General features: G+C 36.1%; 2 protein-coding genes across 3 annotated transcripts; both read right to left on the bottom strand.

Moving 5' to 3' along the window:
• Positions 1–964: 964 nt before the first annotated feature.
• On the bottom strand, positions 965–5,186 carry LOC132275276 (uncharacterized). The gene is made up of 4 exons (XM_059776736.1): positions 5,022–5,186; positions 3,408–4,689; positions 2,635–3,027; positions 965–1,386 (listed from the first exon to the last, which is right to left on the bottom strand). Exons 2-4 carry the CDS (start codon positions 3,553–3,555, stop codon positions 968–970), a joined length of 960 nt encoding a protein of 319 aa, XP_059632719.1. The 5' UTR covers positions 3,556–4,689; positions 5,022–5,186; the 3' UTR covers positions 965–967.
• Positions 5,187–6,194: 1,008 nt separating this feature from the next.
• Positions 6,195–12,578, bottom strand: LOC132273494 (crinkler effector protein 8-like). 2 transcript variants are annotated; one of them, XM_059774447.1, is made up of 3 exons: positions 12,434–12,578; positions 9,503–9,895; positions 6,195–7,920 (listed from the first exon to the last, which is right to left on the bottom strand). In XM_059774447.1, the coding sequence occupies exon 3, from the start codon at positions 7,563–7,565 to the stop codon at positions 6,819–6,821; it is 747 nt and encodes a 248-aa protein (XP_059630430.1). In that variant the 5' UTR covers positions 7,566–7,920; positions 9,503–9,895; positions 12,434–12,578; the 3' UTR covers positions 6,195–6,818. Both variants share the same exon structure in this region, with proteins under 2 accessions (XP_059630430.1, XP_059630431.1).
• Positions 12,579–14,079: the final 1,501 nt, after the last annotated feature.

Below are 14,079 nucleotides of genomic sequence, written 5' to 3'. Positions count from 1 at the left end.
ACCGTCTCACTTAATATCTTCTTTGAAGAAGGTAGAGGCATTCAGCCGCCGTCGGACGGTGGTCCGGGTAGGGTTGCAAACACATGTCCTGCAATTCTATGAGCCACCCGGGCACACCCAACAACCCACATGTCCGCACCAACTGACCCACACCCCACCCGTCTACCTTTATGTCATGCAACCCTGTCCCCATCTCCGGCGCACCACCAACTCCTCCTCCTCCACGTGGGGACATTCGCGGCGTTGACACCGCCTCATCGAACCCAGTCAAGAACCACTCTTTCTCTCCGTTTCTGAACCTCATCATCACCTTGTCCCACCCCAAGTCTCTATGCATGAAAGAAAGTTTATGCAATTCAACCAAAGCCACTGTCACGTGTATCAGAGCCTTCACTAGTTGGTCACAGTTCTGGGGATTAATTTTGAACCCTCTAGAGTTAAACACCAATGCCAAATCTTTTTCCGATGACCGAACCATAACTTCGGCGTGGGGGATTTTACTATCCAAGAAGTCATAAATTGCTTTCACAGCAACCTATTCTCTCTGCTCGGAGAAGAACCGAATCGTCGTGTTCGGAGTCATTTCACATGTATCGCCGTTACCCAAATGGATCCTGCCAAAATCACTGTAAAGAAAGAGTTTGCAATTGGAGCATCGGTCGGCCAACAATGTTAATAAGCCTGCAATTCTCCAACATGGGACTAGGGCGTTTAGTCTCCCTGCTGGCACTGATAAGTCCACTGTATAAAGATCATTCCTTATTGTTCGATCATGTAACCGACTCAGTGCACAGAGGGTGACCCTGTGGCCAACAGCATAGTAGCCCAATATATAAGGTGTGTCCATGTAAGTCCACATATGCTTCAACAATATTGAAGTAGAGGGTTTAATATCACTTGACCTTAATTAATCAGTTTCATCTCCTCTCCACAGACAGAAATTTCTTATCAAATCGGTTAGGTTCGGCTATTGATCCTGCAAAGTGTCTAAGGAAGATGAGGTAATACTGGGTTTCCAGATTAAGACCATCTCCATTGAGCAAAATTTGGATACTATCCTATTTATGCAATCATCCAAAAGGCCAATAAAGGAGTAATCTCTACTGCCAGCAGTGACACTAATGAGACAAGGGTGTCGGATAATTGGGCCTAGGATGTCAAATGTGATAGCCTTACAATCTAATTGTTCCGAGGTAGTGAAGAATCTTTCTTTCCCTGGAGGCAATTCTCTGAACACATCATTATGAAGTGGGAAACGAAGCTCCACAGGCGGTGGCTCTCGTAACTTCCCCCAGAGCTCATGCAAGCTTGGTAGTGTTTGTTCTGGAACTCGTAGACGCTCCAAGTAGTACTCAGTTGGGTCCTTGAGTTCCAATGGAGGAATAGCTGCACCAACACAAGTTGCAGAATTACTGCAATATTAATATATATAAATCACAAACATACATAAATTTATTTAAGCACCAGAACAATGTGAATTTTTTTTTTTTTTTTTTTTAAAAAAAAGAAAAGAAAGAAAAGAAAAGAGAATAGGTTTACTAATGACTCAATAACAACCCGTTGATCATTATCAAATTATAGATATGGACCTATGGTGAAATTACATTCAGAATTTTGTTCACCAAATGCAAGGAACGGTTCTTATGTCTCTTCTTCAGCCTGCGCCTGAGACATTTGATCTATGTGATGATCTGGTGTTATTTTCAGAAGACCACGTGGTATACCAAGGCCCTTGAGCACAAGTCTTAAATTTCTTCGAATTTTTGGGTTTCCAATTGCCCTTTCATAAAGGAGTTGCATACTTTCTTTAAGAGGTAACCTCTAAAAAGGATCAATCACAATACAGTTCCATTTGATAAATCCAAGATTAATACTTCAGCTCTATTTAAAGACAAAGTTCCCAGTGTCAAATTCAGAGCTTTTTAAATCATGCCTTTTTTTTTTTTTTTTTTCTTTCTTATCCCTTAGTGAACTTTATTAACTATAAGACAACAAAGTTACAAAGCAAGAAAAAGGGCATACCCTCTCTCAACACTAGAGAAAGACCACTTCCAGAACCAAAAAATAAAAAGAAGAAAAAACATCCCACACCATATAACCACTTTCATCCTATATACCTGATTAAAGACATTACAAAACTTAAGAACAACCCCCCTATTACTAACGCTCTGCTGATGAAGCAACTGACGACGCCCAGTTGCTATACACCTGATTAACGCTACTATGATCTAATACTTGTCTTTAGAATCTTGTCAATTTAAACTGCTTATAATTTTATGAATACAAATGTAATACTTACCTTGCAATTTGTGAGGCAGAACTATTTTTTCTTGTTCTAATCTTAGAGTGCCTGGTTGAATTTAGGACTTGGGCGTAATGTGGCATTAAGCATGGAACAATAATATTAAATTTTATAGGAATAATTAGTCTACTTAGTAAAAAAGGGAAAGGTGTCTCTCCATTGTGATCTGAAGGTCACAGCCCACGGGTTCAATATAGTATACTAATTTGTTATACTATATTAAATTCATTAATTGAAACATGTAGTCAGTACACATAGAGATTGTTATGTATTTATAGGTTACAATTTAGAGATTAACATCAATTGAAAGAGACAGAGATATGTATATATACCAGAAGGAGCAGGAGCTGAGTAAGACTTTCTTGTGCCATACACTTTGACTTGTTGGTCAGAAAGGAATCTATGAACAGACAAGCCTTTATGAGGTCCATCTTCAAAAGATTCCATAGTGCAAGCAACTGTGGTGTCATCAAAGAAAGAAAACTTCCCTGCGTTCAAGAAGCTCAACTCTTGAACCTTCACTCTCCCCATTTGGTTTTCACCTTCTTCCCCCCACAAACTCACTGATTCCTCCCATATCATTTTTAACATCCCAATCTGACGAAGCTCCTTTGAAGATGTGCTATCTGTTTCAATTTGTTCTAATGGAGAGAAGCCATCTATTCTGAGGTGAAGGCTGGGATTCAATTGGTTGAAAGCTACCCCATGGAGATAAGTCATCTTCTCTGCAAGGAGGTGAAGGATATACTAAAGCAATTATGGAGTATTGCTTTTGCAAAAATTATAATTGTACAGGAACATGTACTATTGGGAAGCAGTCAACCAAATGACTCCAATTTGACAAGGCCACTATAAGTTATCAGTGAATTCGATGAGCAGCAATTATAGGTGCAATGGCCAGAAACTGAAGGCAATTCGTCAAGGAGTATGCAACAACGCAATCAACATCGATCTATTAGGTGGCACATTACACTTTTATGTATGAAACAAGGCAACAAAGCAAAAAAACAACCAGTAGCACACAAACAGGCAAACACCCAAAAAGAATATAATGCAACAACACAATTAGAAGAAAACTTGTGAAGAAAAAACAAATTAATTATACCTTCCAATAACATCTTTTCCTGGTCCTTTAAAACCACCATTGAATCTTTAGCCCTTGCTGATTGCTTCCCAAATTCCTGAGCATAGGTCTCATCAAACTCCTCAGACACTGCCATTCGATAAGCACGAACTTGAGCTACGTTTTTCATCCATTTGATGTCTCTTTGAACATCAGTTCGAGGCACTAATGCCAATTTCCGTATGAAAGAGAGTGTTTTAATTGGTTGAAAATCATCTCTAGCCTTTTCAATCTGCTTCAGTGAATACAGAACTTCAGGTTCATAGCCCCTCACATCCTTTTCAATCTGCTTCAGTGAATACAGAACTTCAGGTTCATAGCCCCTCACATCAACTTCAAAGAAACCCTGAACACTTGTAGGCCGAAAATTAGAAAGGAACTGGTAAGGACAAGCCAAGCCAAGCCAAGTGCAGCTCTCCTTTTGACTTCATCCATAACCCTTTCAACTGCAGTTAAAAATTTCCGAGCATTTGTTTGCTTTGATTTCTCAGCATAATGAGCATCAAAAGGGATGAGATCTGCTGGTTTCAACCATCCATAGCTGTTATTACCATAAAACGAAACCCAAATATGACCCTCTTTCTTCCTAGCAAAAACTGACGGAGAAGCAAATGATTCATCAAACATCTGTCCTGGCCACCACGGATGTGACTTAACATTTCCCCAAACCAGATCTCCCTCTTCATATTTGTATCCCAAAGTGAATATTTCTTCTCTCAATGCATCATGCATTTTAATCGCAATGCCTTCATCTGACTTGGGATCCAAAAAATTACAATCCAAAATGGCATGTCTCTCTCTTGCTCCTCTGTTTCCCGTTCTCGCTCTAGAAGAAATTTCTGCTTGCCCTCCATCCCCCACCACCGAATGCGCCAACTCTCTGCGTTTAGCGGCACTAAGATAGTTACTCCCACTAGTTGCTAACTTTTTAGTATTAATTTCAGAATCCACACCTTCCATTTTCCTACCAATCCCTCCAGAATTAACCTCATCAGAAATCCTAGATTTCTTAGACCTATCGTTCAATGATTTGACATTTTTGGAAGCCAAATTGTCGTCTCTGATGACATAAACCCTACCATTCATACCTCTAAGTTCAACTCTGCTGTACATGCCTCCGAAATCGACTTCTGAAAAAAATCTTTTAGCTTCCTCAGACCCCATTTCCATCTACAAACTTTTCATTCCATGAAACTCATAACCATCTGAAGACTTCATTTATACCATTGCTACACTGTTTGGTATGTGGGTAACAACTGGAAACCTAATATAAAAGGCCCATTAACAAAAATGTAAAGAGTTTCAGACTAATCCATAGTCATTGAATCAAAAGCAAAGCCCTAAAGCATTACTGTATTTGGTTAGCAGTTTTCGAAGTATTCTTCCTGCTCTTGAAAAGCAAATATGGATAACGAAACAACAATTATAGAAATGCTAACCAAACACCATGTTAGCATTTTCAACACACTTACTTTTGATTTTGGAATCAAATGGTGCATTTATCGTCTCTAGTGGATTCCATAAAAGTAATTTCAATATGCAATACAAACATTAAATTTAAACACGAAAATGTAAAAAAAAACAGAGGAATCATACCTCTTAAGTTGATGTTTGAAGCATATGCATTCACTACTACACCTTACTTCTTACTTAACCCTAAAGATACATATTCAATATACGTGTATATACTTGTAGAGAGAGAGAGAGAGAACAGACTCCGATTCTCTGAAAATGATATAAACAGGGAGTGGGGGCGTGCTCTGGTTGTGGCACTAAAAATACCAGCAAATGCCTCAATGTAGTATAGTACTCTCGCAAAAGAGGACACGTGTCCACATAGAAATATCACCAAAATAGATACGTCGGTGAATTTCTTTTTCTTTTTCTTTTTTCGATAATTTACGTGGGTGAATTTTTGCCTACGTAAAATATTTCATTTTAATTTTCCCAAAAAAAAAAAAAAAACTCCGTATTTCATAATTTTCGTTATGTATTTTTATTGATAAATAATAATAAAATGATATTTCATTTTCTATGAAAATAAGTTTAATGATATTGTCACACTTATTATATTGACACTTTTGAAAACAAGTTTAATAATGTTTTCACTCTTATTAGATCTTAATATAGCCATTCATGTGAATGCTCATTTGTTCTTTGCGTTTCGTGTTTGGAAATATGGAAATTCATGGAGTGGATAAAGTTTTGCTATCACTTTTCTAATTGACAATAACTATTTTTTTTTTCTTTTATTTTAAAAAAATTGGAGTTAATGAGATAATAACATATGAATACTTAAATCTCTCTAACACGCCAGGAGATCTTATAATTCACCAATGGTGAATATTAGATTACATAATTGGTGATGAGATTGGACCATCATACAATTATTCAATTTGGTGGTGTAATCACTACCTTATATGGAGTACAACACCTTCTCGAAGGTGAGAAAATCGTGATACATAGACCTTCTGTAACAGTTATAAATTGTTATATATATATATATATATATATATATATATATTGACAATAAATGTCCATTAATTTTATGAAGCAGAGGTGTAACATAATTCATGTTGTTGGAGGTTGATGCAACGTTGGTGATTTGATTTACTAAGAGTATATGGTGATTTGGTCTTGATTATCTTGAAGCATAGTTATAAAAATGTGTTTCATTGAGCTGTTTTGAGATAGAAATGTGATTAAATTATAAACAAAAATGAAGGTAGAAAGCACAAGGGCAGGAGGCACAAAGGTCCAGTATTGAATTTTGTCATGTCACAAGATTAAATTGACAATAATAATTTCACAAATCCCCCAACCTCGACATTTAAGTAGTAAATTATACAGTTTCAACTTTCAAAACACTAGATATCTCAGGGAGAGAGGGAAAAAAAAAAATGCCAACAGAGAATACAACTTCCAAAAGCAAGGATCCACCAATATCCATTAAACAGTTAATAGTAAACATTTATATATATATATATATATATATAGCAAAAGAGAATGCAAGAGCATATATCCACCTCTATCCATTGACTATGATACCAAATTAAGTGGTTCAAAATTTGAAGACACAGTAGACAAAAGATTGCCAATGACATGGCATGCACGTCACACTCAATATCTTCTCTGAAGAAGGTTGAGGCATTGAGCTGCCGTGGGACGGTGCTCTGGGTTGGGTTGCAGACACAAGTCCTGCAATGCTGTGAGCCACCCAGGTAGATCCAATAACCCACAAGTCCACACCAACTGACCCACACCCCACATGTCCACTTTTATGTCATGCAACCCCGTCCACATCTCCGGCGTGCCACCAACTCCTCCTCCTCCATGTGGGGACATTTGTGGTGTCGACACTGCCTCATCGAACCTAGTCAAGAACCACTCTCTCTATCCGTTTCTGATCCTCATTATCACCTTTTCCCACCCCAAGTCTCTATGCATGAAAGAAAGTTTATGCAATTCAACCAAAGCCTCTGTCACGTGTATCAGAGCCTTCACTAGCTGGTCACAGTTCTGGGGCTTAATTTTGAACCCTCTGGAGTTAAACACCAATGCCAATTCTCTCTCCGATGACCCAACCAAAACTTCTGCGTGGGGGATTTTATTGTCCAAGAAGCCATAGATTTCTTTCACGGCAGCCCATTCTCTCAGCTTGGTGAAGAACCTAGTCGTCATGTTCGGAGTCATTTCAAATGTATCCCCATTACCCATATGGATCCTGTCAAAATCGCTGTAGAGAAAGAGTTTGCAATTGGAACACCGGTCAGCCAACAATGTTAATAAGCCTGCAATTCTCCAACATGGGACTAGGACGTTTAGTCTCTCTGCTCGCACTGATAAGTCCACCGTATAAAGATCGTTCTTTATTGTGCGGGCATGTAATCGACTCAGTGCACAGAAGGTGACCCTGTGGCCAACAGCATAGTAGCCCAATATATAAGGTATGTCCATGTAAGTCCACATATGCTTCAACAGTATTGAAGTAGAGGGTGTAATATCACCTGACCTTAATTGATCAGTTTCCTCTCCTCTCCAGAGACAGAAATTTCTTATCAAACCAGTTAGGTTCGGCCATTGATCCTGCAATGTGTCTAAGGAAGATGAAGTAGTACTAGGTTTCCGAATTAAGACCATGTTGATTGAGCAAAATTTGGACGCTATCTATTGATGCAATCATCCCAAAGGCCAATGAAGGAGTCTCTACTACCAGCAGTGGTACTAATTAGACCAGGGTTGGGTCGGATAATTGGGCCGAAGATGTCAGATGTGATAGCTCTACAATCTAATTGTTCTGAGGTAGTGAAGAATCTTTCTTTCCCTGGAGGCAAGTCTCTGTACACATCATTTTGAAGTGGGAAAAGAAGCTCCACAGGTGGTGGTTCTCATAACTTCCCCCAGAGCTCATGCAAGCTTGGTAGTGTTTGTTCTGGAACTCGTAGACGCTCCAAGTAGTACTCAATTGGGTCCTTGAATTCCAATGGAGGAATAGCTGCACCAACACAAGCTGCCCAATTACCGCTATATTAATATATATAAATCACAAACGCATACATAAATTTATTTAACCATATGTAACCTTGGAACCAGAGCAATGTCAATATTTTCTTTTAAAAGAAAATAGGTTTACTAATGCCTCAATAACAACCCATTAATCATTATCAAATTATAGATATGGTGAGATTATAAGGATGGGTAGTGCTGAAGATTTACAATTCATGTCTAAATATGATATATAAATTGTAAAATGCATTCAATATTTCATTCACAAATGCAAGGAACAGTTCTTATGGCTCTTCTTCAACCTGCGCCTTAGACATTTGATCTATTTGATGATCTGGAGTTATTATCAGAAGGGAACGTGGTATACCGAGGCCCTTGAGCACAAGTCTTAGAATTCTTCAAATTTTGGGTTTCCGATTGCAGCCTCATAAGGGAGTTGCAGACATTCTTTAAGAGGAAACCTCTAAAAAGGATCAAACACAATACGGGCTGATTCTTCAAACCATATGTGTTCCTTCCTGTTCCAAGAATTGCGGAAGCATTTAGATATTCTAGACATGAAAGGTCTTTGGAGTCCTCTCTTTCTGTTCCATTTGATAAATCCAAGATTAATGCTTCAGCTTTATTTAAAACAAAGTTCCCAGTGTCAAATTCAGAGCTTTTTATTTTTTATTTTCCTATGTGAACTTTATTAATTAGAAAACAGCAAAGATATAAAGCAAGAAAGAGAGGGCATACCCTCTCTCAACAATAGAGAAAGACCACTTCCTAAACCAAAAAAGATAAAAAGAAGGACAAAACATCCCCCAACATATAACCACTTTCATCCTATACATCTGATTAAAGACATTACAAAACTAAAGTACAACCCTCAAGACCACTTCCAGAACTAGAAAAGATAAAAAGAAGGACAAAGCATCCCACAACATACAACCACTTCCATCCTATACATCAGATTAAAGACATTAGAAAACAAAAGAACAACCCTCCTATTACTGGCTCTTTGCTGATGAAGCAACTGAGCTAGACACCTGATTAATGCTACTATGATCTAACACTTGTCTCTTAATTCTTTTGTGCATGAACTGCTTATAATTTTGTGATTACAAATGTAGTACTTGACATTGCAATTCGTGAGACAGAACTATTTTTTCTTGTTCTAATCTTTAGAGTGGGCGGTTAAATTTAGGACTTGGGCGTAATGTGGCTTTAAGCATTGGACAAGGATATTAAATTTTATAGGAATAATTTTTCTAATTAGTTAAAAAGAATGATTTGGCTGGATATAATTGGCCTGAAATTACTAAGAATACAGTTGGTTATACTATATTGAGGACGAGCTTTAGCACTGTGGTCTGAAGGTCATGGCCCACGGGTTCAATATAGTATACTAATTGGTTATATACTAATCAAAAAGTAAGCAAGCTACCTTTATTCAACAAATATCCGCTTTACCTTCACCCAGAGGGAAAGGAAAGATGTAGTGAGCTCACATAGAGATTGTTATGTATTTATAGGTTACAAGTTAGATATTAACATCAATTAAAAGAGATAGAGACATGTATATATACCAGAAGGAGCAGGAACTGATGAAGACTTTCTTGTGCCAAACACATTGACTTGCTGGTCAGAAAGGAATCTATGAACAGACAAGCCTTTATGAGGTCCATCTTCAAAAGCTTCCATAGTGCAAGCAACTGTGGAGTCACTAAAGAAAGAAAGCACCTCTGCATTTAAGAAGCTCAACTCTTGAACCTTCACTCTCCCCATTTGGTTTTCACCTTCTTCACCCCACAAACTCACTGATTCCTCCCATATCATTTTTGTTATCCCAATCTGACGAAGTTCCTTGGACGATCTGTTCTCCTTTTCAATTTGTTCTAATGGAGAGAAGCCATCTATTCTGAGATGAAGCTTGGGATTCAATTGGTTGAAAGCTACCCCATGGAGAGAAGTCATCTTTTCTGCAAGCAGATGGACATACTAAAGCAATTATGGACTATTGCTTTTACAAAAATTAAAATCGTACAGGAACATGTAATATCGATGAGCAGCAATTATAGGGGCAATGGCCATAAATTGAAGGCAATTCGTCAAGGAGTAAGTAGAGTATAATAACAATTGTAGCAATCAAATACTCAAAACATTTCAATGGAAATGCCATCCTTAAGGTTCGAAATACAACGAAAGGATGAAAACTTTAAGTAACTAATGAAAAAGAACCTATACTCAAATTCTTTCAGATGCCACTAATATATATATATATATATATATATATATATAAAATACTTGAATAAAAGTAAAAACTTGCAGCTAGACTCAGAACGTACTACTAGAAAAAGGCTTTAATCAGTAAAGTGAAACTATCAGTGTTGCACCATTAGTAAGGTGGCTATAAGTTGGATGGCGAAGTGATAATTGTTTGCAGACATTCTGGGGATTCATGTGGCCAGCTGGCTCAACTCTCTGTAATTGCTTGCGTGTATCCAAAATTAAGCACCAAACTATATATATATATATATATATATATATATATATATATATATATATATATATATATATATATCTGTATGTATGTATATATATATATATATATCTGTATGTATGTATATATATATATATATATCTGTATGTATGTATATATATATATATATATCTGTATGTATGTATATTAATCCAGATTGAAACCATAGTCTAAGCTGAAAAAACTACTAATAAGATTCAAACTGATTCAATTTTCGAATTTCATACAATTAAGTTATTATAACTCTCTGTAAAAGTTCCTAACCACCTTCAAGATCGATGCATTAGGTGGCACATTACTCTTTTATGCATGAAACAAGGTAACTAAGCAAGAAAACAACCTGTAGCACACAAACAGTCGAACAAAAGAAAATAATGCAACAACAAAATTGGAAGAAAACTTGTGAAGAAAAAACAAATTAATTATATCTTCCAATGGCATCTTTTCCTGGTCCTTTAAAACAACCACCACTGAATCTCTAGCCCTTATTGGTTGCTTCCCAAATTCCTGAGCATTGGTCTCATCAAACTCCTTAGACACTCTCATTCGATAAGCAAGCACTTGAGCTACGTTCTTCATACATTGATGTCTATTTGAACATCAATTTGAGGCACTAACGCCAATTTCCGTACGAAAGAGAGTATCTTAAATAGTTGAAAATCATCCTTAGCCTTTTCAATATGCTTCAGTGAATACAGACCATCAGGTTCATAGCCCCTGACATCAACTTCAAAGAACCCCTGAACACTTGTAGGCCGAAAATTAGAAAGGAACTGGCAAGGACAAGCCAAGCCAAGTGCAGCTCTCCTTTTGACTTCATCCACAACCTCCTCAACCGCAGTTAAAAATTTCCGAGCATTTATCTGCTTTGATTTCTCAGCATAATGAACATCAAAAGGGATGACATCTGTCGGTTTCAACCATCCATAGCTGTTATCACCATAAAATGAAACCCAAACATGACCCTCTTTCTTATTAGCAAAAACTGAAGGAGAAGCAAATGCTTCGTCAAATATCTGCGCTGGCCACCATGGATGTGATTTAACCTTTCCCCAAACTAGATCTCCTACTTCATATTTGTATCCCGAAGTGTTCAATCTTTTTTCTCTCGATACATCAAGCATTTTTAACGCAATGCCTTCATCCGACTTGGGATTCAAAAAATTACAACCCAAAATGGCATGTCCCTCTCTTGCTCCTCTGTTTCTATTTCTTGCTCTAGAAGAAATTGCCACTTGCCCTCCATCCACTATCACCGAATGCGCCAACTTAGTGCGTTTAGCGGCACTCACATTGTTACTCTCACTAGTTGCTAACTCCTTAGTTTTAATTACAGAATCCACACCTTCCATTTTCCTACCAATCCCTCCAAAATTAACCTCATCAGAAACCCTAGATTTCATAGACCCATCATTCAATGATTTGACATTTTTGGAAGCCAAATTACCATCTCTGCCGGCACAAACCCTACCATTCAGAGCCCCATTTTTAACTCTGCTGTACATGTTTTTCAAATCGACTTCTGAAAATCTTTTAGCTTCCTCAGACCCCATTTCCATTGACAAAGTTCTCATTCTATTAAACATACAACCAGGACTGCATTTAAGGCATTGTTACACTGTTTGATCAGTGGGTAACTATTAGAAACCTAGTATAAACGGCCTATTAACAAAAATGTAAAGAGTTTCAGACTAATCCATAGTTATTGTATCAAAAGCAAAACCCTAAAGGGTTAATGTAATTGGTTAGCATTTTTCAAAGTACTTTTCCTGTTCTTGAAAAGCAAATATGAATAACAAAACAACAATTATAGAAATGCTAAACAAACAACGTGTAGTATTTTCAACGCACTTACTTTTGATTTTGGAATCATATGGTGCTTTTATTGTCTCTATTGAATTCCATAAAAGTAGTTTCAATATGCAAAAGAAACATTAACTTTGAACATGAAAATGGATCAAAAACAGAGGAATCATACCTCTTAAGCGGATATTTGAAGCATATGCATTCACTGCTACACCTTACTTTTTACTTAACCCTAACGATACACATCCATTATACTATACATGTATACATTTGTAGAGAGAGAGAGAGTGTGTGGGGTATACTCTGATTCTCTGAAAGTGGATATCAACAGGGTGTGAGGGGCGTGCCCTTGTTGTGGCACTAATAATACCAGCAAAAGCGTCTGCAAAAGAGGACGTGTATAGTACTGTCAGCAAAAGAGGACACGTGTCCACACAGAAATAATAAAGAAATAGATATGTGTGAGTTTCTCGAGGAAGTAAAATATTTCTTTTTTATTTTTATTGGTAAATAAAAAAAAAAAATGTTTTTTCATTCTCTAAGTTATGAAAACAAGTTTGATAATATTGTCACACACCTGTTATCACTAATAAAATCATAGTTTGCAAAATTTCTTTTACCAAGTGAAAAAACTTAAAGTTTAATATATCATTTGTTGTTTACATTTTATATTTAAAAATATGGTCAGATGCATAAGACATCTTTAAAATATGTTTACAATACATATCACACTTTTTACGTGCAAAAAATACCCATAAAAATTTAATTTGGTACAAAAAGATTCCTCTGATAAATTTAAACCTTATGTTGACTAAATTACCGTTACTAAACTATTTTATAAAATATATAAAAAAAAATAATTTTGTAAAATGATGGAAAAGGATAATATTGGAGGATGCCCTGAAAAAAACACCTCTAAAGTTTCAATTTGGTGCAAATAGGTTCCTGGTAAGTTTAAACTATAAGTTGACTAAATTATAATTATTGAACTATTTTATAAAATATATATAAATAATTAATTTTGTAAAATGACCGAAAATGGCAGGAGGATGCCGACAATGGACAAGTAAAGATAAAAATAGGAAATAAAAAATAAAAGTATAAAAGAAAAGTAAAGATAAAAATAAAAATAAAAAAGAAAGAAAATAAAGTGCAAACTAAAATAGTAAAAGAAAACTAAATATCAATATTTTTTTTTTTTGAGATTTTGAGATTGAGATTTTTTTTAATTTTTTTGTGGGTACGAAAAAAAATAAAATAAAGAAAAAAATAGTAGATGTAAACTAAAATCTAAAAAAATTCAAATTCTGTGTTTACAAATTCTCAAAGTTTAAAAAAAAAAAAAAAAAAAAAAAAAGGTTTAGGGATAAATATAGAGAAAAAAGTTTCGTATATATATATATATATATGGTAATGTATACATAACATCCCTATATTATAAGACTGGTAGCATATATGTCCCATCGGACATTTTCGAATGAGTAAAAGGGTAAAACGGGTATTACAATACTAATTTATGTTAGATAGATTATTTTTGGACAATGTGAAAAGATTAGGAGTATTTTTTGCACACATTTTCAAAAAGAGGGTAAAAATACTACGTCGAGTATACTTTAAGAGTGTTTTCTGCACTTGTCCTTTAAAACAATCATGTTAAATGGTCTTTAATAATATTTAATATATTCATGGTGTGGATAAAGTTTGGTGATATTTCTTCAATTGTAACTATGGCTCCGCTGATACGTCGCGTATCGGTCGGTTTGTAATTCTATTTTTGAGGTCCGACACCGTTACACACCTCCATGACGCAACCAGTTT

Source organism: Cornus florida, unplaced genomic scaffold, assembly GCF_030987335.1.
Source record: "Cornus florida cultivar Cherokee Brave unplaced genomic scaffold, ASM3098733v1 CherokeeBrave_3.0.0_Hap2_Chr09, whole genome shotgun sequence".
NCBI classification, from domain to species: domain Eukaryota; kingdom Viridiplantae; phylum Streptophyta; class Magnoliopsida; order Cornales; family Cornaceae; genus Cornus; species Cornus florida.
The sequence above is the reverse complement of the archived record's forward strand: the minus strand, read 5'-3'. Positions and strand labels throughout refer to the sequence as shown.